The sequence below is a fragment of the Cheilinus undulatus genome, linkage group 17 (assembly GCF_018320785.1).
Source record: "Cheilinus undulatus linkage group 17, ASM1832078v1, whole genome shotgun sequence".
NCBI classification, from domain to species: Eukaryota; Metazoa; Chordata; class Actinopteri; order Labriformes; family Labridae; genus Cheilinus; species Cheilinus undulatus.
In genome coordinates this window covers 1666870-1691278 of record NC_054881.1, presented here as the reverse complement: position 1 = coordinate 1691278, position 24409 = coordinate 1666870, and the positions used below count along the sequence as shown (strand labels likewise).

Below are 24409 nucleotides of genomic sequence, written 5' to 3'. Positions count from 1 at the left end.
ATTATTTTTTGTAAGTATATTTGCTGTTGTTTTGTTTTTGTTTTTTCAATATATTTTTTATTTGTTGTTTTTGTTTTTTGTTATTATTATTTGTAAGTGTTTAATATTTGCTGTTGTTTTTTATTATTATTTTTTATTTTTTTTCATTATTATTACTATTATTATTATTATTGTTGTTGTAAGTCTTTAATATTTGCTGTTGTTTTCGTCAAATTTTTTTATTTATTTATTTATTTTTCTTTTCTTTCTTCCTTTTTTTTTTTTTTTTTTTTTGTTAAATATTTTTTTTATTTGTTGTTCTCATGCTGGAATGAATGGGTGTCTGCGGTACCGAAGGCCCGCCAGCAGGGGCGCTGTTGTCGCTGTCCATACCCATAAGCGGGGGAGTGAGAGGTGCATGAAATGGAGAAAAATGGCGGATCATGTGCAGGTAAGCAGAGGTTTCATGTTTTTGTAACCGACAGTTTATCCTGGAGCCTGGGAATGGGTGTGAACGTGGATTCGGGTGCTTTGTCTCCCGCTCGGAGGCTGTGTGCGGCCGCTGCGTGCTTTGGCCGGCCGTGCGGGGCTGTCGGCGGTAAAAGAAGCGATGTGGCCGGGCTGCCTGTGTTGACTTGTGGCCTGCTGTCACTGCTCGCTCGGGCTGGTTGGGTGCAGAGTTAGCCTGTGTTAGCTCGGAGGGTGATACCGGACTCGCTAACACAGCAGCAGCCTTTCATACTGGGTGTTCCAGGCTGTTTTATCCCCGGAGGTTGTGTCAGGAGACCTCCGAGTATCAGCGGGATAATGGCGTCTTATATCGGCATGTTATCCTGAAGTAAACAATAAAACACAGACGGGCTGGCCGGGGACGGCTAGCTGTCAGGCTAACAACCTCTAGTTTGGCGCCAGTGATCATCATAATAAAGACACTAGATGCGCCTTAAGCTGAACGTGCTGTTTGGTGTTTGCGCTAAAAAAATAAATAATAATTCATAGTGTTGTTATGATAAACCAAGCCGACATGCTAGCCTGTAATGCTAACGTTAGCCTCAGCCCAGACGTCAACTTCTCCCGCCCGAGCTTTTTTGAAAACATGACTGGATTTAATTAACTGTTCATCTGTTACACTGATCCGCGTCCATGTCTGCCCTCGACGCCATTTATAGGTGAAAATACTCAACAAGGGCCCCGGAGGATCTAAACTAGTGTTGTTTATGTGCGTAACTAAGCAGTGCGGGTTTGTTTAGCTAACCGGTGTTGTGGTTTAACGTGTGACCGTGTTAACTGGTGACTTTCAGCCGAATGCGGCTGCGGTTGTCGTGGTTAGAACAGCTAAATAACTCTTTGTTTAGTTTTTCACATAAGAAATATCTGATCAGTGTAAATGTATGAGAAATATTAATATATAAATCATTTTAGGAGACATTTAAGAAGCTGTTTAGAGCTGTAAACATCTAAAGTTAAACACCGATGAGCCTTTAGACCAGTGTTACTCAACCTAAGAGCCAAACTGTCGAAAAAGACCTTTGCAAGTGTCACAATCTATGTGGCAAAAATGGTTAAAGTACAGTAACAATAAGTAAAATGGGCAAAAAATGGTCCAAATGTGGCGAAAAAAATAAAGTGACTAAAATGGGCAAAAAGCAGTCAAGAGTGGCAAAATAAGGCAAAAAATTGGGAAAAACTGGTTTTTAATGGCAAAATGTAGCTTAATTGGACCAAAAATGGTGAAAAGGGCAAAAATGGGATAAAAGTGGCCAAAAGAAGTTGCAAAGATGGGCGACAAAAAAGGAAACAAGGGGTATTTAATGGCAAAAGGTAGCTTAAATGGGCAAAAAAAAACCTGTGAAAAGTGGCAAAAATGGGAAAAACTTAAAAAGAAGTGGGAAAAATGGGAAAAAATAGAAAAAAGGGTATTTAATGGCAAAAGGCAACTTAAACAGGCAAAAAATGGTGAAAACGTGTAATAAATAAGTAAAAAGTGGACAGAAAAGAGGAAACAAGTTGTATTTAATGGCAAATGGGTGAAAAATTGTGAATAAATGGTGAAAAGGGGCAAAAACAGGATAAATGGGACAGTTAAGTTTGACAATAAAGCCTTCTGTGTAAGTCTAAGAAACAAACTGATTAATGTGATTAATCTGAGGTCAAAGTTTCCCTTTTCTAAGATTTTCTGTGGGAATAATATTTCAAAATAAGACATAAAAGAGCCACACGAGTATCACTGGGTTAAACTCTTCATCTATGTTTATGTGTCAAAAGAAGAAAGAAAAGTGATGCAAGCCTCTAAAAACACCCATCTAAGGATTCTGTGCGTAAAAACATAGTAAAATATCTCAAATCAAGATTAAAATGTCTTTTCAGGCATCTCTGCTCTGAAATGTTTAGTTTTTTAGTCAGTCGTTTTCAGCTTTACTGGCCAAGTATGCTTATGACTGGTTAGCTTTGCTCTCAATGTACAGGAATGAAATTAGTTACAAAGAATAAATAAAACTGAAAATATACTTATAAGATTTAGATATGTGCATGCTTTTGTAAGCCGTTCTTAAATACAGGTCTGTGTGCGTTGATAGCATGGTTGCAAAATGTGTGAAGGGTGCAAGAATGCTGACAGTGTTGGAGTACAGTAACTAGATAAGTTAGTGCAAATGGTTAAATCAGTTTCACTTATTAGATCTAATACTGACCCATATATTAGATCTACAGTCATGTATTTTAACCTTTGATTTTGTCGGGTATTTGATTATTATACTTTTTTGTTAACTGTGAATTGCATGCGTTGCTATGGCATCATCATCACAGTGTAAGCGTTCATGATAACCACATCACAAAGGTGGACATTTGTTGCACAAAACAAAATAATCAAATAAGAATTTTTGTGCACCTTTAAACTGGTTGATAAAGATGAAAGGGGGGCACAGATGCATCAGTTTACATCGGCATGAATAGATATCAGTCAACTAACATTTATCTGTTGTTATGCTGCCATCTGGTAAATCTAGCTGCTGAACTGAGCAGAAAAAGGGACCTGTTGGACAAACGCTGACCTGTTTAAAGGTCAAATGTCAGAGAAAATGCTAAAGAATGTTACACATAAAGTGCACACACATAAACTGCTAAATTGTTATTTCAAACATCGGTATTTGCCCTAATTTCCACATGAGTGTATATTACTTAATATTTAGGCTTTTGTTGGGCTCCCCAGGAGACTTTCTTGATTATTAGGTATAACACTACTCCTGATGTTTACATTAATAACACACATCTTATTTTTTAAGAGTAATTTTAGACATAAATTTCCTAGAATGGTTATGTCTCGAGGCTCCAGACAGTTGACAGATGTAAAAAAACAGCTTGTCGCCATGCTCTAGTAACACGTTGGTGCAGTCAGTTGATGCTCAGATTATCTGGTGACAGTTTAGTGGTTAAAATCTGCTTTTGCTACAAATTAAACGTACCATATCAGGCCCCCCAAAGCTTCATGTCCGGCCCCCAGAAGATCATTAGATTCAGAAAAGGAGGAAAATAAGATGTTGTGGTTTTTTAGGGTATCGTTTGGCTTTAAATGTCTGCAGCTGTTAAACCGAACCCAAAAACGGTTAATATTGAAAACATTTTAGAAACACTTAAAATCTGATCTGTTCTCACAGAAATTCACTAGTCAGCTATTATTAGTCAATATTTGCAGCATACATTTAAAAAAAAAAAAAAGATAGGTTAAGACTGGCGGAAATGTTGCAAAAATGGCCAGGGAAAGTGGTGAAAAGGGGTTAGACCAGTGTTACTCAACCAAAGAGCCAGATTGTTGAAAGATGCCTTTGCAAGAGCCGCAATGTAAGTGGTGAAAAGTGGCATTAGAAATGCATAAATGGTGGTAAAAGTCAGCAAAAAGGGGTAAAAATGGGCAAAGTAGATATGAAATGGCAAAAAGTGGGTAAAAAGTGAAAAAATGGGGAGGGGATAGTGGGGAAAAAATGGGTGAGAAGTCACCAAAAATTGAATAACAAGTGGCTAAAATGGTTCAAAAACAACAAAACAGGGCAAAAACTGATTGTAAAAGTGACTAAAATGGGCATTAACGTAGGAAAAATTGGAAAAAAGGAGAAAAGAGTGGAAAAATGGGGAAAAGAGTAGCATATAGTGGCAAAAAAAAAAATGCAAAAAGCAAGACAAAAGAGGCAAAAAATGGACAAAAAGTGGCAAAAGCAGACTTAAAGCAGTGAAAATGTATTAAAAGTGGCAAAAAATGAAGTGTGTGAAACAAACTTATTAATGTGACTTGCAATAGATAATTTCTGAGGTCAAAGTTTCCATTTAAAGTTTTCTGGAGGAATAATATTTCAAACGGAGACATAAAAGCGCCACATGTGGCTCATGTGTTGAGTATCGCTGGGTTAGACAGCGGCGAAATGGGATGTGGAGTGGCACGAAGGGACAGAAATTGGCAGGAAAAGTGGTGAAAAGCGGTTAAAATGTGGCAAAAAAGGGAAAAAAGTGGCAAAAATATCAAAATGAGTTAAAAGTGGCAATAAAGGTTGCAGGAATGGCCAAATGAAGTCATGAAAAGGGGTTAAAAAGTGTCAAAATGGGATTATATTGGTGCTTAATTACAATTGGGGAGGGCCCATTCTCTGGGATTTGAAAAAAATACTAATACTGATATGTTAATCAGGCCAAATATTTGTGTTTATTTGAAAGTCCGGACCCCAGAGTCTCTGTTAAGACAAAGTCTGGCCCTTGTGCAGACTGACTTGATGACCCCTGGCATAGAGACTGATTATATTTAGAGGTTATATGCACTTTTTACTTGTTTGCTCACCACACTTCTTTACATTAATGAACAGAGTATTATAGTTTTGTAGTGTTAAACAGGCCTAAAATGTTCATGTAGAGAAGGGCACCTCATCTTTCTGGTTTGATTTTAGGTTTCTTTCCTGTTTTTCCGACTGTGTTTCTGTTAAAAATGTTGAATTCTGGACTAAACAGCTACTAAATCACGTCCCTGCGTCCTCAACTATGAGTAACTTTAATCTGACCAACAAACATGAAACCTAACTGAGGCTAAAACTGAAAACATGCCTTGTAACCACGATGTCCGTGGACACATCCGGCTCGAAGTCATCAGATAACACGGTCACTCGTTGGACCGTAACACCAGCTACTAGCTAGCTGCTCCGTGTTCCGTGCCGTACACATGTTCGGGATCCTCGCGGAGGAGACGGTGCGCTGGTTGGAGTGTACCCGCAGTATTTCATCATGTTACCAGCATGTCAGCCAGTTTACCGCGTTGGTTTTTGATACTTTCATCAAAAGTCGAGCTGTTGTTGTTCTGAAGCTGATTGCATCCACCGTGGTGTTGTTGAGCTGCTAGCTTGTGTCTGAGTAGCTCTGGATGCTGCAGCTAACCGTTGGGCTGTGTTTAAATAAAGGTTTATTAAATCAAGCACTCACAGGTCATTTCTGTTCATATAAAGTCAGGTCAGAGATATTTAACTACCCACTGGATTTTCTTTTTAGGCGTTTTAGTTGCTCTTTCAGTTATGATAGAAACAGGGAAATAAATGTGAGGAAATATGCAAAAATATCAATTTCAAATACCAAAATAGAGAAGCAGGAGGGATGATTTTAAGAAACATATCAAGATTAATGTTCATATAATATATATTTAAACATGCTCTAAATATGAATGTGAACAGATATGTGCAGTAACAGATAAAAAAACAGTGAGGCTCACATTAAATAATATTTTACTTCAAATTAAAAAGTACTGTAAGATTATTTTAACTGTGACTTAACCGTCTGAGCTGTGGTTTGTAGAGCTTTTCTAGTTTGTCCCATTTATTTTGGATCAGTAAGACCTGTATTTAAACGCTCAGCCTTGTCTTTGAACAGGAAGTAGTTTGTGTATTTATTTATTTATTTATTTTTGATACCAGCAATGATGTCCACAGTTCTCCTAGACCAGGGTCATCAATCACATTTGCACAAGGGCCAGATTTAGTCTTGACCGAGACTCTGGGGGCCGGACTGTTGAAGAAACAAAAATTGAACACATTTTCTGGTCTGATGAACAAATTATTGTTTTGGTATTTCTGTTTCTTTTCAAAATGCAGGACATTTCTAGGTATTACCAGGGAGATCTGTAGGCCACAAAGAGACAGACCAGCCCACAGAACAGTCCCGGAGAATGGGCCCTCCCTAACTGTGATTAAGCATCAATATTTAGTCATTTTTGACACTTTCAACCCCTGTTCATTACTTCATTTGGCCATGTTTGCAGCATCTTCTGCCCCTCTACCTATTTTTGATCATATTGCCCATTTTGACACTCTTCAACCCCTTTTCACTACTTTGCCAGACTGTTTTGCTATTTTTTTGCCTTTTTAAACCCATTTTTGATACTTTTTGCCTCTTTTAAATAAGTTTTCCTTTCACTTCATTTTTGCTGCTATTTAACCCCTTTTCATTAATTTTTTTGCACCATTTTTTGCCACAGATAACCCATTTTTAAAATAGTTTTTGGTCCCTTTTTTCCTCTTCTACCAAATTTGCCACATTTTAACCTCTTTTCTACGTTTGTGCCCCTTTGTGCCACTCCACCCATTTTGCCACCCTCTAACTTTTGTCATCACTTACTCTGGCCATTTTTGCACCATTTCTGCCAGTCTTTACCCGTTTTTAAAAAAGATATTTACTTCTATTGGCTGACGAGTGAATTTCTGTAAAAACAGGTCAAAATCGGATCATTCTAAAACTATTTCTAACTATTGACTATTAAAAATGACTATTTTTAATAGTCATTTATTTGGATGGATTTAACAGCTGCAGACATTTGAAGCCAAAAGACACTCTTAAAACCAGAACATCTTCTTTTCCTCTTTTTCTGAATCTAATGATCTTCTGGGGGCCGGACAGGGAGCTTCGGGGGGCCTGATTTGGCCCTCGGGCCACCAGTTGATGATCAGTGTTCTAGAGGTCCTGTCTCTGCAGGAAATCCAGACCTGGATCGGTTTTAGAGCAGATGTTTAGGTTGTTGGGGGTCTTCAGTCAGAAGGGGATGGGGGGACTCATTTTAATGACGGACCACACGGACTGGTAACGGCCAAGCATGGACAAAATTGTCTTAGAAAGTTCTGCTGTACTTTAAAATGTTCTTTTCCAGAATCTTCACAGAGCCTCTAAAATTTCGGTGAAAATTCTTCAGCATTTTTAAAGTATCCCGTAAGAATTGCCAAACATTCCTTCAAATATTCCCCAAATGTTCCCATGAGTTTTATCATAACGAACGTTAGGGGCTGACTGATTATCTGAGCATTGACTCCAACATTCGGCTGATTATCAGAACTGTTTTACTGTTGTTATTTTACCAATAATCGATAAAGTTTATTTATAAAAAGTTTAGAATCTTTGGTTCTAAAGTGTGTCTTCCCCTCTGACTTTATTTTCACTCTCAAGTCTCACCTAATGTCCTTTATAAACACTCTCTGATTGGCTCGATGTCACATGACTACTAGCCAGTCAGCACTTGAGCCTGGGTACCACTGACACAGTAAGCATATGACATCACTTCCTGTTTTCCTGCTTTGGCTGTGATGCTGATAAGGTTAGGGCTTTCCTTAGTTTTTTTATCACCTACATTTTGTTTGCCATAATAAATGCATCTCAGTCCTGAATAATGGACCCTCCTAATGGACCCTCCTAATGGACCCTCCTAATGGACCCGTATCAGCCCCGAAAAACCTCTATCAGTAAAACCCTACTAAACATTCCAAGAGAAATTTCCATGTAAACTCTTGAAAATTTTCAAGCAAATCCCCCAAATTTCAAAGCAAATTTCCCCTAAAATTTCTAATCTTAGTCCCAAAATATTATAAATACATTCCCCAAAATTCCATGGAAATTAGGGAAAATTCCCTCAAACATCCAGACAAATTCTCTGACATTTCCAGGGAAATTTTCTAAGGATACCAGCCCAAAATTCCCTAATTTACAAACAGCATTCCTAAATTTAATCAGAAATACTTTAAAATTTAAAGCTTTTTTTCCCTCAAATAATTAAATTTAAAAAAAAAAAAAAATTAAAATTGCATTTTTTTTTTAATTTCAAAGAAAATGGCTGAAAATTTCCAAACAAATTCCTCCAAACATCCAAACAAATTCTCTGACATTTCCAGGGAAATTTTCAAGGACACCAGCCCCAAATTCCCTAACAATCTAAAATTTACAAACAGCTTTCCTACTCAGTCTGGAAGGAATTGGGCTGGGAATCGGAAGGTCGCCGGTTTGAGTCACAGTCGGACCATGTCTGGACTTTGGTCTGGTAGCTGGAGAGGTGCCAGATCACTTCCTGAGCGCTGTCGAAGTGCCCTTGAACAAGGCACTGAACCCCCAACAGCTCACTGCAGCACTTCAGCGACAGCAGCAAGGCCATCACTCTGTCTATGAGTATGTAGCATGTAAAACACTAGAGTGTAAACTGTGAGTTTCCCTTCAGGGATTAATAAAGTATGACTTTACTTTAAATTAAAACAGAAATACCTTAAAATTTTAAAGGGAATTACCCCAAATAATGAAAAAAACATCTGGCAACACCTGCATTAAAGTGTGCAGCACTAGAACATCTGCATTAAAGTGTGCAGCACTAGAACATCTGCATTAAAGTGTGCAGCACTGACAACATCTGCATTAAAGTGAGAACATCTGCATTAAAGTGTGCAGCTCTGACAACATCTGCATTAAAGTGTGCAGCTCTGACAACATCTGCATTAAAGTGTGCAGCTCTGACAACATCTGCATTAAAGTGTGCAGCTCTGACAACATCTGCATTAAAGTGAGAACATCTGCATTAAAGTGTGCAGCTCTGACAACATCTGCATTAAAGTGTGCAGCTCTGACAACATCTGCATTAAAGTGAGAACATCTGCATTAAAGTGTGCAGCTCTGACAACATCTGCATTAAAGTGTGCAGCTCTGATCTGCATTAAAGTGTGCAGCTCTGACAACATCTGCATTAAAGTGTGCAGCTCTGACAACATCTGCATTAAAGTGTGCAGCTCTGACAACATCTGCATTAAAGTGAGAACATCTGCATTAAAGTGTGCAGCTCTGACAACATCTGCATTAAAGTGAGAACATCTGCATTAAAGTGTGCAGCTCTGACAACATCTGCATTAAAGTGAGAACATCTGCATTAAAGTGTGCAGCTCTCACAACATCTGCATTAAAGTGAGAACATCTGCATTAAAGTGTGCAGCTCTGACAACATCTGCATTAAAGTGAGAACATCTGCATTAAAGTGTGCAGCTCTCACAACATCTGCATTAAAGTGTGCAACATGCTGGAGCTGCAGCAGCTCTGACATTGACTCTGGAAGCTTCTCTGGAAGCCTTCCAAAGCGGCTGTGTTATATCAGTCTGTCACTCCAGCTCCAAAGAGAGGATCGTGATCAGATTCCAAAAAATACACTTGAAAAAGGTTATTTTCTTTTCTTTTTGTTTTGTTCTATTTTATTTTTTCCTCCAAAATCCCATCAACCACAGCATCACAAATAAAAAATGACAGTAACTGTTGAGGCGAGTTTAGAGCTGCAGCAGAGTATAGCTCTTATTTACCTCTGGATTACTGAGGACATTTACAGGCTGTGTAAGGCGTGGTATTTACAAACCGTTATTTACTACCTGTGAATGTTTCTGCAGGTCTGCTGAGCTCAGAGGATGAGACAGACGTATTTCAGACATTACAGGGGAACATCTGACGCTACTTCAAACACGTGTGGAAAGAGTGCAGAGAAAAGGGAGATTATGCACGAGTTTATTGATCAGGGAAGGTGATTGGATGTCTGCAGCCACACCTGGGTCGGCCGTGCAGCGGCTCGCTTGCTATGTTGTCATACGGTCACCTCCTCCAGTCAGTCACACCTGTCTACATGCATTTATGTGTGAGGAGACAGTACACTAATGATCCAGACTTATGCCCCTCATTCTGCTGCGGCATATTAATCCTTTCTTAACTGTGCAAAAGCTTGCAGCATGGGCACTGCAGAAACCATAGCAGAGTCATCATTTTATGCAGGATTTTCCCGCATTATGAAAACAAGACTTGCAGGATAGATATGTTTTGTTTATTGAAGGTCATGCTCCATGAGATCCGTTCATCCTGCTTGGATTCCTTATCTAGACTGAAGGTTAAAAAATATCATACATGAAATACCTGTATTCACTTTGTGATGTTAGATAGTTATTCTGTGATCGCTACAGAGCCAGGAGCCGTCTGATCATTGATTGGTTGGTTTGTGGGTAAATTTCAGCCCACTAAGTTTTACAGACCTAGAACCATCATAGTTAGCAGCACAGAACATGACTGAGATACAGCAACAGAACAGCAGCTTCCTGTAGCAGGTCATTATGTAACCGTCTTTAATAGAACTTTAGATTTTTTTACAGCACGTCTAAAACCGTCCCGTCCGTTACAGCAGCTCTTTAATGGCGGTCACCATGACAAAACATCCTGTTTAAACTCTAAAAACTAACATTTGTCTGTCCATGAAACTAGGGATGCACAATATTGGATTTTTGCTGATATCTGATACTCTGATATTTATAGATTCATTTTAGCCCATACCGATATTTGAATATGTTTTTCATAACTAAAAGTTCAGTCCTTTGAAAGCAATTTTAGGTTTGATGATGAAAAAAGAAACAAATTTTTTTCTTAAAACACACTTTAAAGTTTAAAGAATGAGAATGAATAAAGAAAAAGATCTCAACTTACATAGGTCTGTTGGTTCAGTCTAAAACTCCACAAATTTATTAGGATATATGGCCAGATTTTACTGTTTATATATGCTGATATGCACGTCCAAAATACCGATGTAAATACCAGCAAAAATGTTGACATCTGCCAATAATATCGTCCATCCCTACATGAAACTGTTAGTAAGGTTTAGGTTCCTGTAAGAGCTAATCTATGAATTAGACGTATTGCTCCTTTAGAGACGTCAGCAGTCAAGAGGGCAGAGATCAAACTTTGTAATGAAATATTCTTCCTGTGCAGAAACTTTTTAAAAGTGTCACCACCTCCCCTCTCTTCTGATGTTTTACAGCCGTCTTCTGCAGCGCCTCCTTTAATTTAAAGGCTAAATTCAGAGTTTGGTTGGCGTGGTGCGGCAGACGGCTCTGGTTCAGGCTCTTATCTTAGTCCGGCAGAGTCCCAGTGAACAGATATCATGATGTAACCCGCCGTCATACCTGCTGCAGATCACCTGCTCTAACAGTGTAGCCCTAATACTACAGAAGAGACCCCACCACCTCCTCATCCTCTGATCTTCGTCTCTAACCTGCCGCTCCTCCATTTTGAGTTATCGGAGCCTGGCATCTCAGCGTGACGGAGGATGACTCAGCACTTCTCCGGTCTGCCACAGAAACTTGATATCATGAAGTGTTTTAGGGGCAAAAGTCTCCTATCAGCTCTGGATGTGGCCTTTTTTAACACGTTTCTCTGTGATGTTTTTAGTCTCTGCTCAGATAAAGACACTCGGTGACGTGTGGAACAAGTACAGGCCACAGTTAGGCTGTGAGGTTTAAACTTTTACTAGAACATAGTAAAATATCATTTATTAATATTCATTTAATACTACAGCAGCGAAGGTAGAAGCCCAGGGCACACGGAGTTTGATCATTTCTTGTTTTTATTGTTTAAAAACTGCAGGAAATCTCCTGCACACTGACTAAATTAAGGCAAAACCTTAGCAGCAGTTCACCACCAAAATGTTGGCAACATATTTGCACAATTATACCATTCTCTCTTTCTCTTTAGGTTAATTATAAGATATAGGAGATGGATTTGTCATGCATTTAATGTGCATCTGTTTTAATACCACAAAAACAAAGATGGTAGTAATGTGTGATGCATTATACAGGACAATATTACAATTATGATATAAAATATCAATGGTATGATGAGTCTGTCTGCTAAATTATCAATAAAATTGCAGAGAATAATGATAGTTTCGAAGGGTGTATTTTCAACAAGCATAAAAATACGACAACTGAATATTTTTAAAGTTTTTTTTTCAAAATAGTTTAATATACAAAAATAAAAAGTTTTTCCTTTTTTTTTTGAAGATACTTCTATAAAGTGCAGTAGTAGCGTTTTTATAAATAGGGATGCAACAAATCATCAGTGTTGTCAACAAAACCTGATGACAGATTGCATCGTCAACGATTGGTTAAACGTGTGTTTTCATTCTGCACGTGTGAAGTGAGTTGTTTTCCAGCACATGAATTAATGCGGAGTGAGTCATCTCACGTCTTTACTCTCTTTGCTCAGAATTGCATGAAAATCAGCGACCTTGACATGGCTCGGAGGTGAAAAATAGCATCGGTGGGGTTTGGTAGAGGTGGAGCAATTTATCCATGTATATCGATGAGATTGGTTAATTAAGGGTCCAATCAGATTGATGGAAAGTCAAAACATCAATCTAAATTTATGCTATGCTTTTATTTTGAAATTCCCCCTCACGCCTGTTGACAGTTTCCACCCCAGACAGCATCGAGCTAGCTGACTAGCAGCAGTGGCATCCGTCTACATCTTCACACGTATATAACCGCCGTATGAGATCGTTCACGGTTAGAAAGATTATGTGATATCAGAAAATACTGATCCCCGTCCAAAATGAACTGGTGATGAGAACGGTCATTTACACCCTATAATCTTGTCCCAAAGTGAATAAAATCCTGATCGTTGTCGGGAGCGCAGATGGTTGAGTGGTTTAAGGCGCTACCCATGTACACGTGCGGCCTGGGTTCGAATCCAGCCCATGGCCCTTTACCGCATATCTCTCCCCATTCTCTTCCCCATTTCCGAGTCCATCCACTGTCCCTCCTCTATCAAATAAAGGCACGGAAAGGCCCAAAAATAAATCTTAAAAAAAAAAATCCTGATCGTCACTGTCAACGCTGCAAATAAAAGTCTTAAATTTCTGCTGAAGTCAGGAGGGGAGATGGTGTGCTGCATCAAAGCTAACGTCAGGGCTAACACCGCTGGTAAACACATTAGCAATGAGGATTGAGGCGAGAGTTTGGAGGAGCTGGGACGTTGGTCCTCGCTCTCACTGCTGGGCGAACCTGAAGAAGCTACCGGCTAAACCTGCTGTTCACTCACAATAAAGTCTGTGCACAGTTATTCTCAGATCATTTCTCTCCTTTAGCACTGGTTATGTTTCAAGCCAAGACAAAACTATAGCTGGGATTTAGATAATCCACTGCATATTACTAGGGCTGGGCAATTGATCGCAAATTAGATTAAATCGCAATATGGCCTCCTGCAATTTTCAAATCGCAGACAGTGCAGTATTTTTTTATCCTGAAATTTGTTGAAAACCAGTTTAATACGGTTGTTGCAGCAGAGAGGTTATACTCTACACACCATGCAGCCATGAAGTGTCTTTTTTGAAATAGTCTAGCAAAAAAATCAGATTTTTCTTGTTTTTGTAGAAGTTTTTCTCATCAAAATTACATAAACATAAATACTGTCATTCCCTCCAACACAACAATTCATGTAGAGTTTGCAATATGAGTGTAAATAATTGCAATTATTATTATTTTAATCGTTAAGCTGTAATTATATCTATTTAATATTATGCTGGTTACATTATAGACTGTTTTATTGCTTAGGTTGGTTGAAAATGCATAGTATGAGGAACCAAAAAAGAAAATCGCTTATCAAATCACAACATTTGAAAAAAGAAATCGCAATTCGATTATTTTCTCAAATCCCTACATATTACCGTGATAGCAGTAAACCTGAACAGTCAACTATTCGCCTCCGTAGGTAGAGACTAGACGCAGATGCAGTTGATAATCAGGGCTTTAGGGAATAGGCGGTGTAGATAAAAGTGGCAAAAATAGGAAAAAGGTGTCTAAAAGAAGTGGCAAAAATAGGAAAAAAGGGGTACTTAATGGCAAAAGATAGCTTAGATGGGCAGAAAAATGTGAAAAAGTGTCAAAAAAGAGGTGGCAAAACTGGGCAAAAAAGTAAGAAAAAAGGTGGTATTTCATGGCAAAGGTTGCTTAATTGGGTGAAGAGCGGCAAAAAATTGTGAAAAAAGGGTAAAAATGGGATAAATTGGACAGTTAAGTTTGACAACTAAAGCCTTTTTAGTCTGGGAAACAACCTGATTAATGTGAATAATTTCTGAGGTCAGTTTCTCTTGTCTAAGGTTTTCTGGGGGAAGAACATTTCAAATGAAGACATAAAAGAGCCACACGTCGAGTATCACTGGTATAGCGTCTTGTGAGCTGTTAGATGGCCATGTAATTCTCCTCTTTTGAGTTTTTATTAACAACACCCGCCTAGTAGCGGCTCAGTTCAGGAAGCCGGTTTGAATGGAGAATAATCCGTGATCCCACCATCAGCTGACAAACCAAAAACAGTGCCAGCCTGCAGGGGAAAGACATGTTAGCTGTCCTTGTTGGAAAATCAGCAGCAGCATGGAAAGTCGTCTGGATTTAGCAGAGTTTCTGGAGACAGTTACAGTATATATGCTTTTGAAAATGCCACAATTTTTCTGAAACTTTGTCTTAGAAATACTTTAATTGTTTAAACTTTCATTAGGAGTAAAAAAGCTGAATATTCTGACATCAAAGAAATGGAAAAGGGAGATGTGTTGGTTGAAATTTTGGCTTAAAAGATATTTAAAAGGTTGTTTTATTGCTGTAATACAGAGCTTTAACATATATATGTGATTTTAGTAAAAGTCAAACAACATTAAAATGCATTTTGATCAGGATGCGACAAAGATATAAGTCCTGAGTGCCTCATTTTTGTGAATTTGATGTTTTAATGGACTAAAAGTGTAAGCAAACCCCCAAATTCTGACGTCTATAGGGATGTTTTAGCTGTGTAAAGATAGCTGGTGGTCTGCTGACTTTAAACGCCCCGTTTAAAGGACAATATCTGTTTTTGTGGAGAACATGGTGTTCCTGTGTGATTGTTTCTTGCGTCTGTACATTTCTTTGTCTGTCAGTCTCTGATAAGCCTCCCTGTGTCTACCTCTCTGTTCACCAGGGCCTTGCCCAGCTGGAGATCCTATGTAAGCAGCTGTACGAGACCACGGACACCACCGTCCGACACCAGGCAGAGAAAGCTCTGGTAGAGTTCACCAACAGCCCCGACTGTCTCAGCAAATGTCAGCTACTGCTGGAGAGAGGCAGTGTGAGTACGGACGCCAACATCCTGATGGATCTGCTGCTTGTTTTGGTTTGGGCAGAGTCACCACAGTGCAGAAAACACACAGTAAAGTAGTAATCGTGGCTCTTTGTAGAGACCTGGATTATTTATCTCAGCTCACAAAGTAGAGCCAGACTTTGAGCTTCCAAACCGCTCTTTGTTTGGTAACATCATGAGTTTTGTGTCTTTAAAACAACAAAAAGGGAACAGAGCTCTCAAACAGGCTGTATGGTGCCTTCTCTTAAAACCAGTTGGTTCATGATCAACACATCACGGCTTTTAACGTGTCGTCCTGCATCGAGTTTTCATTTGAGTGTCATTATTAGAACACATATAGGCTAACAGTCTTTGGAAAAGTTCCACCCACTTTGCTAAAGTTGTCAACGGGCCTGCTACATGGCAAAAATGGAGGGGAAATGCCTTTGATGATGTCATTCTTTAAATCTCTTATAGGTTGTAGAAAGATTATGTCATCCTTTATTATCTTTAAAACATTCCATCCTTCCTTTTGAGGATGATGTCATCCTTTAAAGTTTCATCTTTCCTTTATGTTGACTGTTATTTGTCAGCCACTCATCCAAAAACTTCTACTATGGTCTCCTATTTTGAAAAAAACAACAGAGTACAAATGCCCCAGCATCACAAACATTCCGTCCTTTGACTTTGAAGATGATGTCATCCTTTAATGTCTGTGAAACATTCCATCATTAACTTCGAAAATGATGTCATCATTAAATACCTATGAAATATTCAGGCCTTGCCTTTGAAGATGATGCCTTTCTTGAGTTCTTATAAAACATTCTATCCTTGCTTTTGATGATGATGACATCATTTTCAAACATTTAGTCCTTGCTTTGAAGATGATTTCATCCTTCAATGCCTAAAAAATATTCCATCCATGGTTTTGAAAATGATGTCATCATTTCATGCCGTAGAAACATTCTACCTTTGCCTTTGAAGATGATGTCATCATTGAATGCCTGTGTAATATTCAGGCCTTGCCTTTGAAAATGACGCCATCCTTTAATGTCTGTAAAATACTCCGTCCTCGCCTTTTAAGATGACGAGATCCTTTGATGCCTTTAAAGCATTTTATCCTTGCCTTCGAAGATTATGATGTCATCCTATGATGTTTATAAAACATTCGGCCTTTGCCTTTGAAGATGACATCATCCTTAAATACCTATAAAACATTCTATCACTGCTTTTGAAGAGTATGTCATCCTTAAATTTTCAGAAAAGGTATGTAAAGCCACATTATGTAATAACGCTGCATTATGTAATAACCCTAACCCTAGGACTTAAGGTGGGCTCCAGGGTATACCCTACTACCTTGCCCTAACTCTGACTGCTTAGTGGCTTACACAATGCGGCGTTATTACATAATGAATTGAAAATGTATTACATTATTACATAATGTGGCGTTATTACATAATGTGGCGCTACAAGGTAACATCCTTGCCTTTGAAGATGATGTCATCCTTTAATGTCTGTCAGACATTCCATCATTGCCTTTGAGGATGATGACATCAAAGCTTATAAAAAATTCAATACTTTTTCCAAACAGGCCAGTTCAGGCCCCCACTTGTACCCCACAAGATCTATTTTCCAAATAGTTGCCAGTTATGACCTTCTACTTGGCAAAAATGGAGGGAAAGAGGCCTGAACATTTCATCCTTGGCCTTTGATGATGTCATCCTTTAAAAGGGTTCAAAAAGATGATGACAGCAAAGCCAATAAAACATTCCCCACAAGATATTTCTTCTCAATAATGTGTCCATTAAAAGATTAAGGAGAAAAGCTGTTAAAGAGGCTCCACTAGTCTCTATTCTCAGACTGAAGTGGAAGCACATGGTATTAAAATGTTAATGCATCGTCTGAACAACACCTTATTAATCAATCCAGAATGGTATTGATCTCTCAGATTGGTGAATCAATACAGATCAACCGACTATGTTAGTTGTGTTGTGTATTTCCATGAAGTTTACAGGATCATATGACGCTAGAGTGTGGTTTTTTCCCTGCATTATCTTTAGTATATGAGTGTAAAGTAAAAACGTAGAATAGCTAAAAACTTTATTTATTAATGCAGTTGAAAGTAAATGCACTTTCTACTGCGTGATTAGGGGTTTAACTAAGTATAATCCTGTTTTATGTCTGACTTTGTTTTCCCTCTCTCTACAGTCGTCATATTCACAGCTACTTGCAGCCACATGTTTATCTAAACTGGTTTCTCGAACCAGCAACCCTCTACCGCTCGAACAACGCATCGACATCCGTGAGTATCCCTCTGACCTTCAGAGAGAAATGCATTTATGTGTTTGTGAGGAGGGTTTTATTCAGTAATGGCTGTAAAATCACTCAGTGAAATGACAAGAACTCATGTTTTTGGTAGGGGTGCAGGATATTTGATTTTTGCTAATATTTCCAAAATCATTTTAGCCAGTACCGATATAAATAAAAACATTTTTGTGGACCTGGATAACCACCGAAATCTGATGGTACAGTTGGACATTTTGCCAAATTTAAGGCTGATATACTGCAGAAATGTGCAGGTGGTATATCATTGAACATGTTAGCACAATTTTTATATCTGCCATCACTGATATTCAACTTTTTTGGGCTAATATTTGCTCATAATGATACCTTACCAGTAACATCAGGCATCCTCGGTTTTGAGTTTTTATGGACTTTCTGTGGTTTTTGCCTCAAACTAAAAAAATTAACAATGAAATCTCACTGATAAAGTCTGAAAAGCGCTCTGCTGTGGTCTGATCAAGTGATTTTTGTCTTAGGGAACTATGTTCTGAACTATTTGGCCACACGGCCGAAGTTAGCGGCGTTTGTGACGCAGGCTCTGATCCAGCTCTACGCCCGGATCACGAAGCTCGGCTGGTTCGACTGTCAGAAAGACGATTACGTCTTCAGGAACGTCATCGCGGACGTGACGCGCTTCCTGCAGGTCAGAGTCTGGTTTTAGTCCTGTGAGTTTTAAACCTGCAGCAGCGGTATTGGTGTGTTTATAACACGAAACATTTGTGTGTTTACAGGACAGTGTTGATCACTGCATCATCGGTGTCACCATCCTGTCCCAGCTGACCAATGAGATCAATCAGGTACCCCGTCCTCCCCCGTTTCCTTTCTCTGAACATCCTGTTAGACATGTTTAACTCTATTTAATCTGTTTGTCTACAGGCGGACACGACGCATCCTCTGACCAAACATAGGAAGATAGCTTCATCATTCAGAGACTCGTCGCTCTTCGACATTTTCACTCTTTCCTGTAACCTCCTCAAACAGGTACGACCACTTTTACCGAAAATATGAAGCAGAGGGGATTTAGAAACACGCAGAGCCAGATCCTCCTGAGACCCCAGCTTCTGTCTGTAAGGCATTTTTAGTTTCTCCCATTTATTCTGGATCAGAGAGGCCTGATAAGTTTAAAACCTAAAGAACAACCGTAATCAGAACATCTTTAGGAGGCCCTGTTCAGCAGAGACGGAATCACTGAGGAGCTTTTTCACCCTACAGTTCGGCCGTGTGTCAAACATTAAAAAAAAGATTGTGCTCAAATATTCCCCAAACATGTCAGTGAAAGACTCTGAAACATCTTTCTCCCAAAATTCCAGGAAAAATCCTGCAAACTTTCAAAGTAAATTCCGCAGAGTTTCCAAGTAAATTTCACCTAAACTTTGAGACAAATTCCACCCAAAATTTCCAATCAAATAGCAAATCAATATCACCAGATTTCAATGGAATATTTCACAAAACTTCAAATTCAGTATCCATAAATATTCCAACAAATTTCCAATATATTTAAGAAAATTTTGATGCAAATTCCTCTCAAAATATGGAGCTGAATTACAAATAAATTCCACCAAAATACAATAGAAAATCACGCAAACCATTAAAACAAATTTCCAATGATATGCCACAAAAAATCAAGGCAAATTCCTCAAATGTTCCTGTCTAATTCCTGAAAAAAATTCAAATAAATTCCAAAATTTCCAGCAAAAGTTAAAAAAAAAAAAAAACAAATGTTACAATGTGACCCCAAAAACTGCAAATTAAACTCCTTAAAATTCAAGAACATATCCCCCAAAAATCCTCCAAAAATAATGACAATTAAAAAAAAAAAAAAAAACATTTTTCAGCAAGTTCACCAAAACTTCAAAGCAAATTCCTCCCAAAATTTCCAACCAAATTGCCAAAAAAAAACCATAAATTCCAGAAAAATTCTAAGGGAAAGAATGGAAAAATAAAAAATAAAGTTTCCCATCCAATTCCTGAAAAACTTCTTATCATTTCCTCAATTTTCTGTTAAAGCATCTAAAGAATTTCATTGCACTCTCCTCATAAACTACAAAATAAACTCTCTAAAATATAGGAACATATTCCTGTAAATTTCATGAAAATTCCCCAAAAACCTTAAGAGCAAATATCCCAAAATTTTAAATCAAACTCCTTTCAAAATTTCCAACCAAATCGGCAAAAATATTAGAAATATATCTCATGAAAAACTTTGGAAAACTATCTGATTTCAATGGGAATTCCCTGCAAAGCTGTTAATTAAATTCCCCCTAAAAATCATTTAATTTCCCCAAATTCCCATGAAAATACCCCAAATAATACAGTGAAAATCCCACCAGAACTTCAAACCGAACTCTTCAAAAGATTGGAGCATTTCCCCCTCAAGAATTTCAGGAGAATTCCTGAAAATTTCAAGTAAAATTCCCAAACATTCTAAACAAATTCCCAGAAACTTCTATGGAAACTGTGGACAATTATCTCTACAGTTCTGACAGCAGAATTGAATTCTGTGTTTCGGGGAACCCTAATGTGATGTCCTCTAATGTTCATGTAGAGTTTCAGGAGGATATTCCCGTAGCGGCCATGTTTCTGTGACGCCACGCTCCGATGGGACTCTCATCTCTTTTGCTGTTCTCTTATATTCCTGATAGTTGGTGTATAAAAATGGACATTTGTCGTATTAGATCATAGATCAGAGGCTGTAACAGCTGTGTACACAGTTTAGGATGGAGTAATACAGAGATTGTAGGTTTGTTGGTTTTTAAAATGTCATCAGAGCTCCAGCAGGAAGTGTAATGGTGTCTTTGCTCCTGTTTAAACCTCATCCAGACTCTAACTTCCTCACGCCTGAGTCTCGTCCCATGTCTCTGTTGGTTTTCAGGCTTCAGGAAAGAACCTGAACCTGAACGATGAGTCTCAGCACGGTCTGCTCATGCAGCTGCTCAAACTGAGCTACAACTGTCTGAACTACGACTTCATAGGAACTTCCACAGACGAGTCGTCAGACGACCTCTGCACCGTACAGATCCCCACGTCATGGAGATCAGGTAGCTGCTCGGGGTGCACGTCTGTAGTGGGACGAGTCTCTGATGGGACCAGCATTCCCTCCAAGCCAGTGATACTCAACATGTGGCTCTTTTGTGTCTTAATTTTAAATATTCCCCCAAAAACCTTAAAAACGGGAAACTTTTTTCCCCTTTTTCACCATTTTTTTTCACCAATTTTCATCCATTAAAGCTACTATTTGCCATTAAAAAACACTTTTTCCATACTTTTTGCCCATTTTTTGCCCCTTACTCCCCAATTTTTGCCACTTTTATCCCATTTTTGCCCATTAGAGCTACCTTTTGCCATTGGATACCACTTTTTTTCTACTTTTTCCCCATTTTTGACACTTTTTGGCCCTTTAACTCATTTTTGCCCTTTTTCACCATTTTTTCACCACTTTTCACCCACCTACCTTTTGCATTGAATACCACATGTTTTCAAATTTTTGCCCATTTTTGCCACTCTGGACTGCTTTTTGCCCATTTTAGTTACTTTTCACTCATTTTTTTGCCATGTTTTTGCCACTTGGGCATTTTTTTGCTACCTGTAAATAATTTTCACTTCTCACCCATTTTTGCTTCTTTTTGACCCTTTTCCTCACCATTTTTGCCCACTTTCACCCATTTTTGTTGCTTTTCACCCATTTAAGTTACTTTTCACTCTTTTTTTTCCATGTTTTTCCCACTTTTGGACAATTTTTCACAACTTGTAACTCCTTTTTTGTCACTTCTCATCCGTTTTTGCTACTTTTTGACCCTTTCCTCACCCCTTTTGCCCTTTTTCACCCACCTTTGTTGCTTTTTGACCATTTTTACAGCCTTTAACTTAATGTTATTGCTACTTCAAGCCATTTTCACCACTTAGATTGTGGCTCTTACAAGGTGTTTTTCCACATTTTGGCTCTTTGGTTGAGCAGGGTTGAGTAACACTGGTCTAAGCTCTTGTTAACTCTGTATAACAGAAGTTCATTAATAAATGTAGGCTGTGGAAGTTCAACTTGTTCTGAAAATGTCTGTTCTGTTTCTCTCCTGCAGCGTTTCTTGATTCCTCCACTTTGCAGCTATTTTTCAATTTATATCATTCCATCCCTCCGTCCCTGTCCCCTTTGGTGAGTCAGACTGTTTTAATGCCTTTACCTGCGTGTAACAGGTGAGCCCTCCTGTGGGACTGAATGTTTTATTTCACGTATGTCTGCAGGTGTTGTCATGTTTAGTCCAGATCGCCTCGGTCAGGCGGTCTCTGTTCAACAACGCGGAGCGAGCAAAGTTTCTGTCTCACCTAGTGGACGGAGTGAAGAGGATACTGGCCAACCCACAGGTCAGTAGACGGCACTCAAACGCCCGCCGCTCTGTGTTTTTAGAGCTGTACTGATTTTAACGCCTTGTGTTTCAGTGTTTGCCCGATCCCAATAACTACCACGAATTCTGTCGTCTGCTGGCGAGGCTGAAGAGTAACTACCAGCTGGGGGAGCTGGTCAAAGTAGAAAACTACCCAGAAGTCATCAGACTCATAGCCAACTTCACCGTCACCAGTCTGCAGGTGAGTGTCCAGTGTAAATCTGTGGTTTATGTGTCAGCAGAGCCGCTGATGGTCTATAAATGTAGACTCGGATTCAGAGGTAGACCTGGACGCCTCCATCAGACTCTGTGGTTCCTCTAATGTTTTAGAACCCATAACCTCCTGAGACCTGGGCTTTTGTTTGGTTGTATGTTCAGCTTCTCCTACTCATTTGAGATACGAAGAACCTGATTAGTTAAAACATCAGCTTTGTCTGTAAACAGGAAGTAGTTTTCACTAAAATAAGATATCTCTACCTTTCCAGAGGGCGCTGTTTCTGCAGAAACTCGACACACCTCTGTGTCAGACTGTCAGTAGGGGTCATTCAGCCAGTCAGAAACAGTGTCAGTCATTAAGAGACGTACGGTGCTGTCATTTTTCTGATGGCAGACTTATTTAAAAGTCCTGCAGATCTTGGGAAACTTCCTTTAAAATTGTTTCCAAAACAACCCCTTCCCCAATTTTCGATAATCTCAAAGACAATTCAGAAAGTGTTTGTTAAAATTATTATTTTTTATTCTTATTAAAATTATCCTCAAATTATCCCAAACAATTTAGGAAAACTTCTTTGAAAGAGCCTAAAGATTTAAATAAAGTTTCCCCAATAATCCCTCGAAAATCCGACAATTACCAACTTCCCTTAAAATTCCATCAAAATGTCATTCAGATTCCCCCAAAATTCCTTGAAAGAAATTCCCTCAAAAAAGGCAACCAAATGCCCCAACATTTCCATGACAATTTCAGAGTATATTTGATCCAAAACATTCTAATCAAAAGCCTTACATTTACAAAGTCCTCAAAATTAAGAAATACATTGTCCCCAAAATTCCATGAAAAATTTGGGGAAATTTCCAAATTACTTCACTCAAACACCAAAACAACTGCCCTAACATTTGCATGAAAATTCAGAAAAATTCTTGAAGATATATAACCAAAAATTCCTATCTAATTGCCCTTAATTTGCAAATAAATTCCCCCATACCCCATGGAAAAATGTGGAAAGTGTCCTTAGAAATTCCCCTCAAATTGCCAGACAAATTCCCTACATTTGCATGAAGATTCAGTAGAATTTCAGACGATACTTAATCAAAAAATTCCTGTCAGATTACCCGTAATTTACAAATAAAACCCCCTGAAATACCTTTGTAAATTTTGAAAGAAAGTTCCTCAAACTGGCGGACAAATGCCCAACATTTCCATGAAAATATCTGAGCATATATCATCCAGAAATTCCTCTAAACTAAGAAAACATTTTCCCAAAACTGCATGAAAAATTGGGGAAAATCTCCAAAGAAATTCTCTAAAACTCCAAAACAAATGCACTACATTTGCATGAAAATACAGGAATTTTTAGAGGATATTTCATCAAAAACTTCCTATCAAATTACCCTAAATTTGCAAATAAATTCCCCCCAAATTCCATGGAAAAACTCAGAAAAATGTCAGATGAGATTCCCTCAACAGGCATACAAACACCCCAGCATTTGCATGAATAATCAGGAGAAATTCAAAGGATATTTCATCTTAAAGTACCTCCAATTAACAAATAAATGCCCCAAATTGCCAGGAATGTACCCAAAAATTTCAGGGCAAATCTTCCCCAAAACTTCCTTTTAATATCTCCAAAATACACAAATATATTCCCAAAAATGTGGTTACACAAATATATTCCCAAAAATGTTCTTTAAAATTTCCTATCAAATTGCCCCCAACATTCCAAGGGAAATAACTTTAACTGCTTTGGACAGTTATCTTAAGCTCAACAGTTTTTACTTTTAAACTGTGCGTTTAAAATAAAAGAATGTTTTGGTTGTTTTGATCAGTAGCTGTAGAAATGAACCTAAAAATCAGAATGAAGAGACTTGTGATGAACTCAGGATTGTTAGTGTCGTCTTCGTAGTGAACTGTAGTTTTTCTGTGTCCGTCAGCACTGGGAGTTTGCCCCCAACAGTGTCCACTACCTGCTGAGTCTATGGCAGCGTTTAGCGGCGTCGGTCCCCTACGTCAAAGCTACGGAGCCTCACCTGCTGGAGACGTACACACCTGAAGTCACCAAGGCCTACATCACGTCCCGGCTGGAGTCGGTCCACGTCATCCTCAGGTAGGGCCGTCCAGAGAATAAAAACTTAAGAATCATTCTAGAACCAGAGCAGCAGATCCTCACAGACTGCTGGTTAACGTGGATGTTACTATATCTTAGTTTTCAGAGAATCAGAGAGGATAGAAACCCTAAAGACATTTAAAGCTTCTGATTCTAAACTCAACCATCGGTTTCATTACCACA

At 38.6% G+C, this 24409-nt stretch overlaps 1 protein-coding gene across 2 annotated transcripts in view; it reads left to right on the top strand.

Annotated features, from left to right (window-relative positions):
* Window positions 1-384: 384 nt before the first annotated feature.
* xpo7 (exportin 7) overlaps window positions 385-24409 on the top strand; it is a 38529-nt gene continuing 14504 nt past the window's right edge. For both annotated transcript variants that reach the window (XM_041810747.1, XM_041810746.1), the window contains exons 1-11: window positions 385-430; window positions 15049-15195; window positions 17395-17488; window positions 18006-18172; window positions 18261-18326; window positions 18406-18510; window positions 20402-20567; window positions 21603-21676; window positions 21766-21885; window positions 21961-22107; window positions 24054-24226. In XM_041810747.1, the coding sequence (XP_041666681.1) occupies window positions 398-430; window positions 15049-15195; window positions 17395-17488; window positions 18006-18172; window positions 18261-18326; window positions 18406-18510; window positions 20402-20567; window positions 21603-21676; window positions 21766-21885; window positions 21961-22107; window positions 24054-24226 (1292 nt within the window). In that variant the 5' untranslated portion in view covers window positions 385-397. The remainder of the gene's footprint in view (window positions 431-15048; window positions 15196-17394; window positions 17489-18005; window positions 18173-18260; window positions 18327-18405; window positions 18511-20401; window positions 20568-21602; window positions 21677-21765; window positions 21886-21960; window positions 22108-24053; window positions 24227-24409) is intronic.